Here is an 18407-nt window from a genome sequence, read left to right as displayed (position 1 = left end):
CTTGGGCCATTATGAAAGTCGTGTATAGCCTAACAGAATATTCAAAAAAGCTTCATTCACCAAAAAGAAGCAGCTTACATGCACCTTACTTTAAACGTTAATTGCTACAGGTTTCACCAATGAGTAATTTTCACTTTTGGTGCTTTTGAGATGTAACAAGGTAACTCGGATGCCAGAATAAATGAATAACCTGCAGACTTTAAATATGACCTGACTTTGTTTTCATTTGTCACAGAGTGGCTAGAGATTTTGTGATGTTTCTTCACTGATGGTGTATTGTTTGTTTTCAGGCGTAACTTACGAACCTATTCTTGACAGAATTAAGATTAAAAAAATTATGCGCCGCGATTGAACGAGAAAACGTTCTCCAGTGGCCATCTCCCTTCCCTTCCCCTTTTTCCTACCTTGATTTTTAAAAGAAACTTTGGCTGAAGAGTGCTTGAAGGGATCCCTATATATTAATTATTAATGATTAATTTGATCACAGTAAGGTAAATTGTGAGCTATATTCCTACTGTGTGTGAACTACAACATTAGCTTCATATATTTAGGGGTCTTTTAAAACTGTTCTATCAAACAATGATATAAATTTGTGACTTTGGCGACAAATTCTTGTCATTGTAATACTTTAATTGTTAGAACTATCCCTGAAATTATCTATTTATTTCTTCTAGTCTTTCTTTCACAAAGTTAGTGGGATTAAAACTAGGAAGAAAATTTTCTCCTTTTTGACTCACAGATCTTTTAGTTTGACATTGTTATTGAATATGTCTTTTGGCAAATCCTCCAACAGGTTGTCCTCCAAGTATCTGTTAACAAATGCGGCAATTAGCGTGGGTAACAAGTACTCAGATGCTCTATCAATCTAGTGCATTGTCATTTTGATCAATGATTCTGAGTACTTTGAAATTTTTGACTGAGAAGCGATCAAATCCATCTCTAGATATCGCTCTTAGCTCGTGGATGTCTATTGAAACATCCATTCATAATATTTCCCCAATTACATCCTTTCTATGAGGGATCCCTGTAAATTTCCTTGATTCCCCTCTTCATCAGGGGGTGGGGGAGGGGAGAGCGACGAGGTCTGGAACCGGGAAACGATGATCACACAAATTGCAAAGTTCACAGGCTTATCAGCGAGCTCCCTTAGCCACGCGGGCTACTCAAATCCTTTGCGTGTGAAATGTGGTCCTGCAAGTAACTTTTACTGTTGTTTTTTTCGCAACGGTTTGAAAATTTAGCGTGGTAAAACTGTATGTTATGGATACGCTCTTTTTCCTTTGCCTATGTGTTGACTTTGATTTGGCGAAGCCCATTCGATGATGCGAGGAACTTTAAAAAGCAAATGGGAGCTCAGGTGGGAAGTGTCTTCAACGGGAATTGTAATGTAAGGCTTGAAGTTCTAAGCTTCGATAAAAATCGTACAAATGCCTCCACTTATTTCGGTAGCCGTCACTTTCAATGAATGGCTCGTCGAGTAAAGTTATTTTAACTTGTCCAACCCTCCATCTACCTCGGCTATATATTTAAGTGCGGGAAAGATTCAGTTGCTGCCATTCTTTACGTCTTTTTTAAGGAAAGTTTCCGCCAAATTGTTAACAAATGTACCACATGGCTCAAAGTCGGCGTTCCGAACGTCGCCTGACTTCCAAACAGGTAAAAAACATTCGATTCCTCTTGTCACATGTTTGGTTTCAAAATAGTAACGAAATGATATCTTACCACTTAACTTAATTACCAAAAACAAAAAACTAGGCTAACCTGAGAGTGGGTCTAAACCGGCGGATAAACTGCTCTAGAACAACTGAAAATAGTACCCACAGTACGTTTTAAGCAGATCTACTATATCCTTCTATTTTTGAGCAACATGACCAAAAAAGTTTAACAGTAAGTGTAAGTTGTGAAAGAGAACTGCGTGCGTGTCGTTTTTCAACCACTGACGCAAGGATTGTAAAAGAAACGACGCTGTTGTTGTCAAGCCTCAGGAACAAAGAAAGTGTCATTTCACACCTTCTTACGTTTGAGTGATGTCGCTTATCAGACAGGACTAAGTGGCTGCAAAAGAGTAAGGTAGAAGAACAGAGTAACACAGAATTGCTAGTTGGTCATTTCTTTCTCATATTGTGGTGGCTCCTAAAGGTGCCGTTTGTTTACTGGACCTACCCAGCGGTAAGTCAGCAAACTGTAGTCTACGTGTTGACGACTCTAGGTTTTGCCCAATTTGCTTTGTGCGCTCCTTGGGCTTCTTTATTCCGCTCTCGGGAGAATGAGACCTTAACTTTTACAATCGCATGGCAGGTTATAAATCATGGCGTTAACGAAAATGAGGAAAGGGGAAAAAGCGGAAGGATAGAGCCTTGTTTCACTGTTAGTGCTAAGTTTTGCGCGCAAGACGAAGGAAAAGTGAGGTCATTTAAACGTAAGAAGGTGTAAAATCACACTTTCTTTGTTCCCTTCGGCTTGCGGACAACATGTTTTTTTTATATTTATTGCGCCAGTGGTTAAACTGCCGGCACGCAGATAATTAAAAAAGAACTAATTTTCAGAATCAGTTTTTACTGTCCGTCCTCCTTGTATCTTAAGTTGGCGCCAAATTTTATAATCATATTGCACGTTATAAAATGGCGTTAAGGAAAATAAGCGAAAGGGAAGAGCGGAGGGTTTGAACTTTGTTTCACTGTTAAAGTTCTTAGCATGACAACGCGCCAACTTAACAGACACTTTAATGATTCAACTGGCTACGCACCGGTGATTACTAACCTTTATCTGGCGAACAATAGAAACGCTTTCCTTCAAACAATAGATAAAGACATAAAAGGAGCGAAAGCTTGACTTATTGTCAAGCCAAAATCCTAATAACCAAAAGTTTGAGGCTTAAAAACTAACCAGCCAGGCAAAGTTCCTCATGCGATAGACCAATTTCGATATATTTCAACGTGAGAGACTGGTAGCGAAACTTGAACACCCGAGCGAGGCTCTGGGGAACAAAATTCATTCGAATCGAGTTTTGGTTGTTCACATCTTCGAGCAGAAACTGCTTTCTTGGGTTATTATCGTTTTTCTAGTGTAAATTCGTAGTTTCTTCGAGTTGAAAGTAAATCGAAGTAACCATCGTTGTCATGGCCACGTCGGAAAAAAAGGTGAGATCAATCTACAATACTTTCAGCGTCAAAAGTTGCCGTGGTTGCGAACCTTCCTTCAAGGAAGAGGGATACAAATATCCTCGGAAGGAAAGTGTAAAAGATAGGCCGAGTTGGTTGAGCTTGCGTTTAATGCTCATTCAATGAAGCTCCCGAAAGTGACTGAAGGGGAAAGTGAAAATGAAAATCATATCATGGCCGAATTACTTGCCACAGACGAGGGTGTTTTGCCAGACCCTGTATCCATATTGAAATGGAACTGGAGTAGGAACCTCTCGATATTTCCAGAAGTCACCTTCCCAGATATGTGAAACTATCTTCTGGGGAAAGCCAACAAGTACTCTGAAGAAACCTCAAAGTCTTTTATAAGCCTAATGGGTTTGACATGCCGTAGGACATTTACCTATCGGAAGCGTGGTATCAGAACCGTTCGAGATATTTTTCTGTGTTGCTTGTTCCTGGCTGCAAAAGTACGAGTGATCATAGCTAACTGAAATCGCATCAGCACTAATATCCACGCAAGTATCATTGGAGTCCTCATCGAGCTTTCTGGGACAAACTTTCTTGGCTTGCGGTTGTTCGTCACACTGTGCCTTCCTATCGGCAAAACGTTTCGAACGTGAACTCACAGTATTAATAGATTTCGTTGGATCAAAGATGGTCGGATAGCAGTCTGAACGCACAGTTTTTCTACCAGAAATTAAAATCTCGATGTTGCTTCCTTAAAATGCAAGGAACAGATTCGTGGATCGCCCAGTGCCTTGGATTTTTGATCTGCTCGCTTACAGAAAACTTCCCACTTCTTACGCTCATTGTGCCGTGTAGGAAAGCAAAAATAACTGAGATCCGATCTTTTCTTACTCCCACTGCGGCAAAGCGCAACAGGACAATACTTTACCATGCTACACGCGAAGATGAACAGCAATGGACTAAAAAAAAGAAACCGAGAATATTCCCTATTCATCAACCTTGCAGTGTTTGCAGTGGTGTGTTTGTTTTTATTATTCGCGCCGTATTCCCCGGAGCCTCGCTTCGTTGTTGGAGTTTCGTCACCAGTCTGTCACGTTTAAATATATCGAAATTGGTCTATTTCCTATGTCAACCGCCATGATTTTCTTCGCGAACACCGTGATGTTTGTTCGCAATGGAGCTATCTGCGGACAATTTCCAGTGAAACTGCTTTATAAGCTGTAAGAACGCCGTTACGATTTCATTAAAGTGCCCCTGAGATCAAAATCTTCGTACATCATTTTTTTCCGTTTTCGTGTTTAATGTGTCTCCTTCGCCTTCTCTAACAAAGTTCAGTTTAGACCGAGCACCAGAAATATCTTTTTTCGGGCCGTTAAATTCACGACTTCGCGTCCGCCGTTATTTGATCATGTTCCGGAAGTTGATGGCAGGACTCAGAGGAAGTGACGTCAAAGGCTCAACGCCACAATCTCATGTGGCAAAAATGTCAAGCAAACATAACAGAGTGCTTTACTCTATTCTTAAAAAAACTAAACAAAAATAACTGGGCATCGATGCGTAATTCAAAGCTGAAGTAATCGTGCAGACCATGCTGCAGGTATTTCTCTGCATCGGAGCCTAGCAAATAGATCAGAGCGGGAAAAACGGATACGATTTGTGCGACCTCGCCACGTAAACTTCAGTCCTACAGAAATATTTGTGATCTACTCCAAACACTTCTCGGAGGAATGTTTCGAGAGATCTGTGTACTTTGAAGGTTCTAGGCGAAGAATTCTGTCGGGTTCAGTGCCTACCATTCAAGAAGAGAAGGGACAAGAAAAACCATTTTCAGTGCGATCTCGACACCGGAAAGCGAAGTCTACGAACCTCCACGGACTTTATTACCTTTACATATGAGCTAATCAATATCCACCTTTAACAACTCTCTGGCTGAATACCTTACACAAAGGAAATTACTCGGTGAACACTGTAAATAAGAACGATAAAATAGCCGAATTGAGGTTTGAGATTTCTGACCTCAAAGAGTTCACTTTTATACAAAACAGATGAAAATATAATTGTATGCTCTTATTCTAAAATAAAGTTGGCTTTAATATCAGTGAAAGCAGAACAAACAGCTTACGACACAGAGCGTAAAAACACTAATACTTTAAAATGTAGGCTTGCAGCCAAAATAACCGAGAAAATGAATTTTTTTTAAAAAAACCTGTCAAACTATCAGCCATCTGACAGCCAAGCCAGCGTGGTATCAAAGGGTCTCAGGCCAAATTTTGCGATATTTATTCGCAAGACGAATGTGCCTTCGTTACACCTTTTACGGACAAAACAAAGAACTACTTCTGTTTCATATCAAACTGAATGCCACCGGTTCAGTCTTCTATCGCCCTTCAGAGCTACTTGTAAATTGTCATAACGCTACTTGCAGACTGCATCTAAGCCAAAAAATACTTTGTAACGCAACGAGATCACGGCTGTAAAACAGTTGAAACAAACTCTGCTTTAAACCTCACCGAAGCAACACAACAATAGTCATCATGATTAAGACAAAAAACAAAAGAGGCCACTCAACAACAGAGTTCACTTCAAACCTCTCAAAGCACCGATAGTAAAAAACATGTAGGAAAGGGTTAATGAGATCATTGACCAAATGCATCGGGGAAAACACATAGAGATGGCTTAGAAATGGCTTTCACAAACACCCGATAACCGCCTTCGGATACACAATTTGCCATTGCCGAAAGCTATTTTTACTAATCACCTTATCATTTCTTACAAAAAAGAAAATTCGCTTACCACAAGCAAAAATTCAGTTCGAAGGCAATAAAGCGATGAGACCTCAAAACCCACAAGGGGAGTCCGTGCCGTTCTGTGTTTATCTTTATTCGCATGGCAAAAATTCATCGTTTGTCGGCGCAAAACAATCTACAGAAGCTTCAGATGATTTCTGGGACAATTCATCGTCTGAAAAAGTTGACATTTCCCGACTGACAACGAAACAGTTCTCAAAAAAATAATATGTGTGATTCTCTGTGCAGCGAACAAAGAAAGTTGTGACAAAGCAAAGCATAATTTTGTTGAGCCTTTGACGTCATGATGACGTTTTGCGGGCTCAGCTGGAACAAGTTCTCAGCGATGTCGGACGATTTTTGGACGACTTTGAAGCGGTAAAAATTGGTCATCGAAGGTTTGTTTTGAGTTTTTAATGGCAAAAAGGGTCTTAAATTGACCCAATTCAACAGATGATGTTATATGAAATAAGCTGTGGATTGGCTGTAAAATGCGAAAAATTCGAGTTTTCGTGTGAAGGTGTACATTTTCGAATAACTGACGGCATCGTCAAATCAGTTCATTTTATCCAACTTTAAAATTTAATTAAATTGCACTGAATCATTTCCCCAAAAACTCGTTTAGAGATCGACGAGAACCACACTTTGCCTTACAAAAGCCAAATTTTGAGTCGATTATTTTGTATAGCACATAGGTAAATAACAGGTTACTTTTGACCTATTTTTAATCTTGTTAGAAGAAGGTCGGATAAATTCAATTACGTTGTGTAAATAAATGATCAAGAATTGCTCAGATTGCTATCACAATATGTAATGATGTTGTTTTTCAAGATTTGGTAGTTTTTATCGGTCCGAGTGTTTTCAATTCGTGGTGTGACGCTCCGAGATTTGCCTTAAATTTCGAGCTTCAAAAGCGGCATTTGGTCGAAATTCAGTTATTATCGATTTTCTCGAAAATCAATCGATATTCAGCCAAACGAAATATGCAGTGCTTTGTTTGACCATAACGCCTACCTAACCTGAGAATGAGCCGAATCGATTTTTCGGCCGTTGCCACCAAATGTTTGACCATTGGTAACATTCGCTCTTAAGGACAATTTTATCACTAGTGATGAAAACGTGACAAAACACTTGTTATTTTCAAACGGTGTCTCCTTGAGTTTCAAAGTCATCCACCATGACCCGAATGGAGCGCTCTGGTTGGCTTATAACGTCATGAAGTATTAATGAGTTTGAGAAGTTTACTTCTTGTCCCTTCAATCACTTCGAATATTCATTAAAAAAAATACCTATTATTGCATTACAATATCCTCTACTAAAGCTTTTTGTTTTTTGCGAGTTGAGGATTGAGCGCTAAGAGCTAGTACTTTGACTTTTATACCACAAATTTGCAAGAAGGGATAAATTAATGAGTATTGCCCTGTACGCATTTCCGAGTTATTGCATTGCGTCTGGAGATCAATGCTTTTCTATGGTTCACTTGATATTTTTTTAATAAGCTGACAATACACTTTCTGAGCAAGATAACTTATAACGTAAAAACTTATTGAAGAAAACTAATATGCGTCTACGGGGTCCGAAATTTTACTCCAGCAACTTTTCTTTGATAAATTTCCGTTAAAACCTTTTCTTTGAAAGCGCTTATAGCGAGCTAGGAGTGCAAGAATGCATGTGAACTATCAATCCCCTTCACCTGCCTTTCATTACATTTGCATTGGAAAATTTCAATCTCGTGGCTGTTTTTATTCGGTGATAGCACATCGTTGCTCTGATCTGAGATATTCCCACCAGTACGATATGTATTTGACACCTTCCTTACACAAGTAAGACAGGTTCCCTCCTTACAGCCATTTCAGCAGGATATTGTTACTGAAAATACCTGATGGTAATTTCTTTAATTGATTGATAAATAATTCAATTTCATTTATTTTTTGGGAACATACGAAATAGCTTAAAAGTCTTTACTTTTTCACTTACAGATATACTAATTCGGCGTTGTTATTGAATATGTTTTTTGGCAAGTCCTCCAACTGGTTGTTGTCCAATCGCCTGTCAACACACGACGACAGTTAGTATAGGTTAGGATAGGTCCTGAAGCATAACCGCTAACAGAATAAATCCGTTTAAGTTTCGATGTTTTCTTTTCGGTGTTCCATATAAATGCCTAAAAAAGGTTAACGAGCTACCCAGCAATACATGTAAGGGGTAAATGTGGTGTAGCCCTCATAAAAGGCCAGATGACATTGACCAAGGGGATGCTAAGGGTTGGTTGCCGACAAATCCTGAGAGTGGGAAAGTTTGAAATGATATTACAAAATGTCTCAGTAGTTTTATTTCAAATTATATACAGTGTGTTTATTTGAGCAGGCGCAAATGAAAACGCTATGTTCCAGTTTATATTGCCATGTAGGTATGTTCATGACATCAAATCAATAATCTTTAAAAATAATTTGCTTAAGAGTTTAAAAGTGATGGTCAAAATAAAACCGGCATGTTCAAGTTTGTCTTTTGATCAGGTTTTATGAAGCATACTTTACTTGTATTATGGTTAGTGATATATGATCTGTGATTTCGAACTCTCACGCGGTGGACGAGTGAGGACGTAGGAAAGTTAGGACACATTATTTTGTCTTTGTGAGGAAGTTGTCCACAAGAGAATGAAGAGAATTTTTGGGTGTTCACAGCATTGCAAAGTCTCTGTAAGAGTACATCGGGTGCCTTGTATCGAGATTTCAAGAGATCTTGGTCCCTTGATAACAGCTTCATCGGGCAAATAAAAGTTTTGGCCGGCAAATCAGTGTAAGTGCATGCAAATTAGTATATTTCAGCGGTCATGTTCATTGATTCAAGCAAGGATTTTTTTGTTTTACCTACCTTTGTGGAAAGTTACTGACATTTTCCCTGTTATGCAAATCTTTGTCTACACTCTTCACTTAAGTTTTTACAGTACGTCTGTATTCTGTAAGTTTGCGATTCGTCCACTAAGAGTTTGTTTTATTGCAAACGGCATTTTATCAGGTTTGAATATTCAGATCTAAAAAATTATCTTACTGTTGAAACTTCTGGGATATTTCGTGTCGATATAACTGCTTAAAAGCGTTGCATAAATAGTATTTATACTGTTTGAAGTAAGCTGTGATATCGCATAATTTAAAATTGCAGCCTTCCTTCAAAAGTGTTGCGAACAACCTCTGCCAATAGGCGGATTCACGATGACGTCGTTGTTTACATTTTTGCTCATTTGCATACGGCTTTGCGTAAAGAAGGAGGAATGTTAGATACAAATTGACTTCAGGCAGCTAAAGGGCTAGAAAACTTTAGTACATGGTGAAATTTTAAGCTCTTAGGGTGTAATATTCAAAGAGAAATAGTCCATCAAAAACTGCAAAATTTCTGGGTGGCAAAAGCGGTAATGAGCTCATACATTCTGTGTAAAATTTTGAGTTTTTAAACCCGTGTTGCACAAAAAGTATTCAATGCATCAGGCTCGTATTCATTGGCCGAGTTAATCGTACTTTGACCTTTCGATATTCAGAACTGATCTATTTTTAGCTCCATTAGAAACTGAATTGCTTATGCTAATGAGGCAAATATTGTAAACAAGGATTCCCCTATAGGGGAGAGCTTCGAGAGAAGGATATCGTTTCTTAGTACTACTTCCAAAACGAAAGTGCGGGTTTCATCAGGTTTCCAAACGCGAGAAAACATTTGAAACCACGAGGCTGCAGTCTGAGTGGTTTTATTGTTTTCGAGCGTTTGGAAACATGGTGAAACCCGAAGCACGAGTTTTTGTAATGACTTCGTGAAAGAAAAAATATAAAATTATACAATGTTGTATTTTTCCCATTTTTCTTTAAAATGCCTTTTATGTGTGATTTGTTGTATTCAGTCGGCATTCATTGTATTAGTGGGCTTGTTTTTAATTATCCAATAGTTTAGCGTTGCACCAAATTTCTATTTCAAAAGCGTTGTGAACTTGAAGTCTTTTACACACTGTTTTTGCCATGGCCGAAGGAAGGTTTCGCTTCCCGAAAACAATCGAGGAAGAAGAGATTTGCGTAGAGAGAGCAATACCGAAGTCTACCAGGTATAAAAATAAGTGGGCAGTAGGCATTTTTGAGGATTGGCAAAGAGTGCAAAGTGTCAAGTTTCCAATATTCGAAATGTTGGTGGGGTTTTTAAAGAGTATAAAGCTGTTTGTATTATCTATGAATATTCAGATTAAGAACAATTTTATCACTAGTGATGAAAACGTGATGAAACACTAATTATTTTCAACTGGTGTTTCCTTGAATTTCAAAGTCATCCACCTGACGTGAATGGGGCGCTCTGGTTGGCTTAAAACGTCATGAATTATTAATGAGCTTGAGAAGTTTACTTCTTGTCCTTTGAATTCACTTCGAACATTCAGTAAAAGAAGAACCGTTTTTCTGCATGAAAATATCCTCTCCTAAAGCTCTTTTTTTTCCGCGAGTTGAAGATTATTAGTGCTAAGTGCTAGTGCTTTGACTTTCATACCACAAATTTACATAAAGGGATAAATTAATTAGTACTGCACTCTACTCATTTTCGATTTATTGCACTGCGTTTGGAGATCAATGCATTTCCATGGTTCGCTTGATTTTTTTTAATAAGCTCTGTTCTGAGATATTCTCACCAGTGCGAGATGGATTTGACGCTTTCCTTACACAAGTAAAACAGGTTCCTTATTTACAGCCATATCAGCAGGATATTGTTACTGAAAATGCCTGCTGGTATTTTCTTTAAGTGATCGATTAATTATTCAATTTCATTTCATTTGTGGGAACGTACTAAACAGCTCTATGAAAATCTAAAGAACACTTCTGGACTTAAGAGCAACTCTCTGTAAAGACCGAGTGAGATTGAAAAAATGTGGCACAAAATCGGAAAAATGGACCCCTCGATATTTCGTCGAGAGATAACCTATAGTATGCTAAGAATCGCCATATAAGTCTTAGGTTCTAGAGTTTTAACGTTTTTGAGAAAATTACGAAAAACCGTGGAACACCCGGGAAGCCGAAAAATCAGAAAAATGAGATCAAATTTCATGATCAGATATCGAACTCGCGTGAAGGCGCATAGCAAATTATGGTTTTTCTTAATTTATGATTTTATTAAGGAGGGATTGCTAAGCTGCTTTCATGATATTTTAGACTTACAATAGTAATTCCGAATTCATGGAGAGCAAGCGAAGAGAACCGAAATTTCTAGACTCTGAAAATCAAAAATTCCATACCGTTTTCAAACATCTTAAAACATACTCGGTATTTGTAGAATTCTTTCAAAATTAAATTCTAGCGAGTACAAGAGCTGTTTTTGAACGTGATATCATTTTTTTCTTGGCAAAAGTTATTTCTGAGGCGAGCGGCCCCATGCAAGTTCACCCAATTTTACCTTTCGAAAAGATTTTGTTTCACCGGGAAATATAAACAATTCGACTAGCCTTAGCTCGCTTTCTGAGCAAACCATTGGAAAACTCAGCCATTTCCCATTAAAACTGGCCCAGTGAATCTGAGATAATACTTAAATGACAGCTTACCTTCCAAATGGGTGTTTGAAGGCAAATAATTTTTACGTTCTCGGTTAATTTTTCCATTGCTTTGTTGCCACGCTTCACTGATAATTTAGGGTCATATCTTAATATCAAGCTTGTATGCCGGTTCCAGGCCAGCTTGTGCAACACTTTTCCGGAAAATCAATCCAGAAGTTACAATATCTACCTCTCAGAGAGCAAACTCTTGATATTCGTTCAGTTTCTTGTATAATAAAAAAATTCATAAGCGCAAGACGTAAATGTAGGTCTAGTGAGCCTATCTAAAGCAACCTTTCCTTCGTCACTTCCAGACTAGGGTGATTAATTTTTTTCTGACGGGGAGGGGGAAAGAAGCTTTCCGATGCAATGTTGCACGCAATGTATTTAACGGTTCATTATATGGCCATTGCAACAATTTAATTGAGATTTTTCCATCATTATATAAAGACACACAAGATTTTTTCATTTCTTTTCTGAATATTTAAACAGCAATTCACTCAACTGCTTTCGCTCAAAATACGTTTTTCTTTCAAGTTAAAGAGGGACAACTTCTCGTTTTTCTCCTTAGCGCACTCAGCTATTGCTCAACTCAGAGGGTAGTAGAAAATAGCTTAGAATTCGTAACCACACCCTATTCAGTCCCCCTAGTCCACTACCTCACCTTTGTGATAACTTTGAATTTAAAGTGGGTGAAAACAAAATGTACTTGGGGTAAAGGATAGTCTCCCTCGCAGCCGTTTTTAGTCTCGTCACGCAACGCTCCTCCCCACAAACGGCCATTTGTGGGGAGGAGCGTTGCGTGACGAGACTAAAAACGGCTGCGAGGGAGAATAGGTAAAGGACGGCCCATTCCAATTTTTTTTAAAGGGGTGCGGAGGGGGGGGGGTTGGACTGGAAGACTTTGAAAACAAAAATGCGCGGGCGCAAGCCGGAAAACGAATTTCCTGCTGGGCGCAAACTTATAGAGATTCCCTGCAGCATCTTAGTGACATGAATTTAAGAAGAAAGTCCATATGACGGTGCTCCCACGACTGACATATGCTTAGATTAGCGTTTGGCGTGGTATTTTGGGTCGTGATACTGAAGAACATATCCCTATGATAACCCTCCTCTCATTCCCCACCCCATCCATGTGCTAACTTTGGGCTTTACCTATCCGCTTTCCATCGAAATTTTTGACAGTACTCCTCAGTTTTGTCTGCATAGGGTTCTTTACGTTTGATGGTTACATCAACAGCAATATCAAGCCCGGCGCAAATGTCTTTTAGTTTTGCAACCGATAACTTGGTCGTGTTGAGTTCCCTCCTGAGGTTATTTCGCATATATTATAACTATCACACGATAGGATGTCCTGGCAAAAGCTCCCGAAAAGCTTCATTCGTCAATTCTTCGACAATTGCCTCCTGGGTAGCACATTCAATCTCCTTTTCAATATCATCATCGTGAAACAGAGACTTCTTTGCCGCAAGTCTGGAGAAGAACCTAGCGACCTGAGATGCAATCAGAAACTCTTTACTACTGAACATCCGTTTCCCTTGCGAGTCCACGGCAGACATCATAGAACGCGCAATTAATGCCGGATTACTTTTTCGTCCTGATCACTCACCTTGTTGAAATTTCTCAGTCAGGTAGTTCTTTTGCTTGTGCGTAAATCTTTATTTACGGGAAGTACTTGACTTGACCGCTCAGCCCTTTGGTGGCATGTCGTAAGAAGATGGCGGTTCTGCAACTGCGTCCAGCTCGGGAACAGCTGCGCATTGCCCCTGAAGCCTTTGAGAATATCCAAGAGCAGCTCCATCCAGTACAGTATATCGCTCAAAAGCTCGTTGGTGTTTGTCCACAGTCTAAATGCCGCTGCTTTGATGAATATCTCACAAATGTTTTGACACAACCCTCCTCGGGACAGCTGAAGGTCGCCGCGTTATTGTCTTCCTCTTCGATATGCATTGGTGTATCTGGATCTCGAACTGATGCTTTTATGCACCTCTCCTTGAAAGAAGTAAATGTGCTTGAGTAAGAGCGAGTAACTCCGGTAAGGGTCCATAGGTCAGATGGGGATGGGCAATGCAGTTTGTCTGTAGGGATGAGTTTACCATCGCCGATACCATACGCCCTCCAAACTAGTAGCCCCTCTTCCTTGTATTCGACATTACTGAGCTGACTAATACCCTTTATATTTGAAGATAGCACCGTCGGGACTCGGAAAGTCTCACACAATGCTACGTTAACACAAGGAACTCCACCAGAAGAGATTATCGCGTCTCTCATCTGCTCAGGCGTCTCGATATCATTTCTAGCGTTAAGATAAATCCTCGTGTGTGACTATAGTCGCAGCCTTCCGATCACATGCCGACTTGCCTCTTTGTAGATCAGAAAAATCTAAACGCCTGATCTTGACACCTTCATGGCCAAGAGCTGCTGCGCAGACGAGAGTGACTCCGCAGTGGTAGCAGCCGGCATTATCCTGCCGATAACAGCCGGTCTTGAACGCACAAGACAAAGATTTAGGGCGAGAGACATAGAGAGGTAGAGGGGTATCTGCCCAGCGCGGATCACACTCACCTTAAAGTCGCTTTTAAGGTACCGTTTGCTTGCGAGGAGATTATTTTCCTGCTGTTTCGCCCATCCCATGCCTTGCCCTACATCCCCAAGGGTTTCAACAACATCACACAGATCGTCAAATGCTTCCGCACCTACTGCACTAACATAATCGAGACCTTGAACCGATGTCCGAACAGAAGCAGCACACTTGCTCAAGATACGCAAAAGGGTAGCGCGGCTTAGTGGCGTGAACCCAGACTCCTGGCAGTAAGTCATATACTGGATCACTATTTGCTCTGGGATAATCATCCGTATGACGTTTGGAACCTTGATAGTCTCTTTCGTCGATAACATGATTGTTCTTTCGCCAAAAGGCAAATCTTGGATAATACGAGCGAGCACTAGTGATGAACGCTATGAAGTGGTCGATTTGAGCAGTGGATACTCTCATCTTTGGCGTCGGAACTGTTAGCACTAGTGCTCCCCTTCCATATACTAAGCAGTGGCGTCTGGCCTCAGTAAAACAATACTGAGATAAATAGGGTATCCAGTGTCAAAGCTGATTCTTATCAGCCATAATGGACAGGATTTGCCGACACGTCTCCCGGCTGTCGGCTGCACGGAAGTACTCGGTGAGTGGGCTCATCATGGTTTCATCGACTGAACTGCTTATGGCTTCCTCTCCGTTACATTGTAAGGTTCTTTGTATGACACCAGAGGAATAGACTTCCTTGAAGAGAGAACCACTATCACTTGGAGCTATGTCTTGTAGAAGTGTAGATAGACCTCGACCTGCCTTCCGCAAGTGATAGCGTCGCATTCTTTCACTCGCTTCTTCCCAAGGCCGTTGTAGCCGAGAACGAATGGGACTGATTTCTCGAGTGCACAAATAGTCATTGAGTGGTTCAGTGGTCTTGGACTTTGGTTCGCGCTTTGTTGTAGCTGGTGCGCTGTCATAGGAGATTTCCTCAAAGGAGGACGAGTCGTCGCTAGGTGGCAAATAGTTTTTTTGGACAAAGCGAGCGCTCAAGGTATACAATACACTTTAACAGACCTAAACTCACTTTCCTGCACATATCTTTGTAAAGTCATAAAGATTTTAATCCAGTGGAGTTTGTCCGCGTAATAAGGTTTGCTGAATTTAAGTAACAGTTGGGAGCCTCCCATGTGCTAGCTTCGCTTATCGGGCAAGCGATCGACAAGGTCGATTTTAAAACATGACAGTTCAAACCCTGTGAGAATTCTATATTTAGAACTTTTTGACAGGTAAACAAAGCGTTTGCCATAGACCTATTTGCGTTGGGTAATCTTCTGTTTTAAACTTAGATCTCTCTAGATGGCAACCCTCAAAACAGTTTCACGTGTTCTATGGTCGTACGAAAAGAAACATGTCTTGTGCGAACCAAAAAGCAAATAATTCTCAGTTTCCAAAGGGACAGTTTTCGAAGAATCATATAAAAGCGTGCGTCTACTTCTGCATCGAAAAGTACCATGTTGAACACAATTCCTAAAAAGTTAGATACACCACGAACAGGACCTATTTGCGTATCCACCTGCCATGGGCAAGTTGGTAAATATAATTAATACAAATTACAAAGTCTCACTTTGCGGCCAGTAACTTTTTCAGATATTCACTACTATTCCCTTTTATCTAGCTTTGGAAAATCATTAGCAATGGACCTGCCCAGGCGTTTGAATTTTGAAGCTAAAACTAGATAGGATTTCTGGTTTGTTGCACAGTCACTAGAAAATGGGAAAAGTAAATGTGTTGCGTGTATATACCGATTCAGAGTATTGGATACAAAGAACTCTCCTTCAAAATAGGCCTGTGATAACAAAAAAACAGAAGCCAATACGAAAACATTGTATGCAAAAGCAAGACAAAAATATCCATGCGGACGTATTTGCAGCACCTGATCACTTAGATGTAAAGATTGCGTGACATCGATCTGGGTCTATTTTTTAGTTCAATTAGTTCCTTCACTTCTTGCCTCTTTTCATTAGAAACATTCAATACAAAATTCAATAGATACCCAGAAGAGGCAGGAATATTAGCGAAGAACATCAAAGTTATTTGCCTTCAAACACCCATTTGGAAGGTAAGCTGTCATCGAAGTATTATCTCAGGCTTACTGGGCAGTTTTAATGGGAAATGGCTGGGTTTTTCAATGGTTTACTCAGAAAGCGAGCTAAGGCTAATCGAATTGTTTATATTTACGGGTGAAACAAAGTCTCTTCGAAAGGTCAAATTGGGTGAACTTGCATGGGGCCGCTCGCCTCAGAAATAACTTTTGCCAAGAAAAAAATGATATCACCTTCAAAAACAGCTCTTGTACCTGCTATAATTATATTTTGAAAGAATTCTACATAATACCGAGTATGTTTTGAGATGTTTGAAAACAGTATGGAATTTTTGATTTTCAGAGTCTAGAAATTTCGGTTCTCTTCGCTTGCTCTCCATGAATTCGGAATTACTATTGCAAGTCTAAAATATCATCAAGGCAGCTTAGCAATACCTCCTTAATAAAATTATAAACTAAGGAAAACCATAATTTGTTATACGCCTTCACGCGAGTTCGATTATCTGATCATGAAATTTGACCTTATTTCTGTGATTTTTCGGCTTTACGGGTGGTCAACGGTTTTTCGTAATTTTCTCAAAAACGTAAAAACTCTAGAACCTTAAACTTATATCACGATTTTTAGCATACTATAGTTTATCTCTGGATGAATTATCGAGGGGTCCATTTTTCCGACCTTTTACCGCCCCTCACGCGGTGGTTAGGTAGAGTGACTCTTAAAACCTAAAATCTCATATTTCACGATCGAATCGCTAACTAGTACTCTGTGAAAATAAGCATTCCTTGCATCGCCGGGAACTCCCTTCGCTGCCTTTGAACCCTTTAATCACATAAGGGTGGTTCTTCGAAGAGTAAAAGATGCTTTTTTCCCCCAATCCAAGAGACTGTTTTCGCATTTTGCTCTTCCTTCTTTAAAGCTATCAGTTCCACGAGGCTAATTTCGCCGGTTGTGGTAAATATTAGGGGTATGAATGTTTAGCGCTCAATGTCGAGAACTCTCCTTGAGTACTGGCTGTTCTTTTCATTCTGATGTATTCTGTAGATCTGTTGTCGCTCTATGTTCTTATAGGATTCGGAATTTGGGGGGCAGACCCTGACATCAGGGAATGCCGATCGTTGTTGTTCACAAAATCCACGTGCGTGAAGGTTCAATCTCGCGCCTTTTGCTTTGTCAGCTCCTCTTTTCAGCTGTTCAACACTGATGTCTCGAAGAGTAGCTTATAAAAACTAATTCCTCCGAGATAAAAATAACAAGTAACAAAAGAAATCGGCATAATATACGATGACATTATAAAATACAATCCTATGCAATACTTATTAACGGCTAAAATGAAATAAATAGATTTACTGAATATCTAAAATATAATATGTTCCGTTATCACAGGAATCAGCAGCTGATATATTGCATTCTTCAGTGTCGCTAATAGATCCTGGCTGTCGGGCAGTATTCCTAGGAAGATGTGGAAGCGGCATGCTTGTCGCTGTGTCTGGGGGAAATCTATCAATTGAGCTACTTCGCTGACCCAATCAGACACTCTTCCACTGGTGTATTCCTATAGACACTCTCGAGAGCCTGTCGCCACGCCCAAATGTTTCTTACCTTCCCTTTCTAGGTTAATGTTCGTCTCCTTGAATACTCTTTCACATTTTCGTTCTTGTGTGGCTTTGCGATAGTCCAGCAGTTCATGTCGTTTGGAAAGTTGCCAAAATCTAGACCCAGCGTACTCAGCATGCCCCACTATGTCTTGATTTCTGTAGTAGAGCCTGCCCCACCCGCATCATCGGCGAACCAGCACTGCTTTACTATGGACGCCACTTCTAGACTCGTGGTCAGAGGCTGGATGCTAAGAGCATAAAGAGCTATAACAATCGGATGTGCGGTCCCTTCTGCTGACAGGATCTCTTTGCCGCCCGTGATAAGTTAATAGTAGTTACGATGCTTAACTTCCTTTTTTGATTGGCTTTGAAATTGGTCCTTTAAGCATCGTTACGCACATAAATAAAATCTGAGCTCGCCTCTTTTTAAAGCAGTTTTTCCATTGATTTCGAGTGGCTTTTTTAACCCCGCACTAGATATGAACGAGTGACTAAATAGTGCTGAACTAACTAAAGATTGCATAACATTTTGATGCCCTTGTTTTGCAAGTTAAAAACCCAAAGTGTTACGAGCAAGTTCTTTTGACTTCCGCACCAAAAAGATATAACAATAGTTAAATTAAGGAGTACCCCACTACTTATTTGCCTGACCTGTTTGGATTTGTTCCATAAAGCTTAGAGCTCGACCCTGTGAAATGTCGCTTCATTGTATGAATGACTTTATTTGGTTTTTACTGGA

The 18407-nt window shown here is 39.9% G+C and overlaps 1 protein-coding gene and 1 pseudogene across 1 annotated transcript in view; both read right to left on the bottom strand.

Annotated features, from left to right (window-relative positions):
• LOC148739675 (uncharacterized) overlaps positions 1 to 12772 on the bottom strand; it is a 53791-nt gene extending 41019 nt beyond the window's left edge. The window contains exon 1 of the mRNA XM_088749533.1: positions 12603 to 12772. Within this exon, the coding sequence (XP_088605659.1) occupies positions 12603 to 12772 (170 nt within the window). The remainder of the gene's footprint in view (positions 1 to 12602) is intronic.
• A 1057-nt stretch (positions 12773 to 13829) lies between these two features.
• LOC148739674 (uncharacterized) lies at positions 13830 to 14956 on the bottom strand (annotated as a pseudogene).
• Between the last annotated feature and the right edge of the window lie 3451 nt (positions 14957 to 18407).

This window comes from Stylophora pistillata, chromosome 2 (assembly GCF_964205215.1).
Source record: "Stylophora pistillata chromosome 2, jaStyPist1.2, whole genome shotgun sequence".
NCBI classification, from domain to species: domain Eukaryota; kingdom Metazoa; phylum Cnidaria; class Anthozoa; order Scleractinia; family Pocilloporidae; genus Stylophora; species Stylophora pistillata.
Note: the sequence above shows the minus strand (reverse complement) of the source record. Positions and strands in the feature narration are given on the sequence as shown.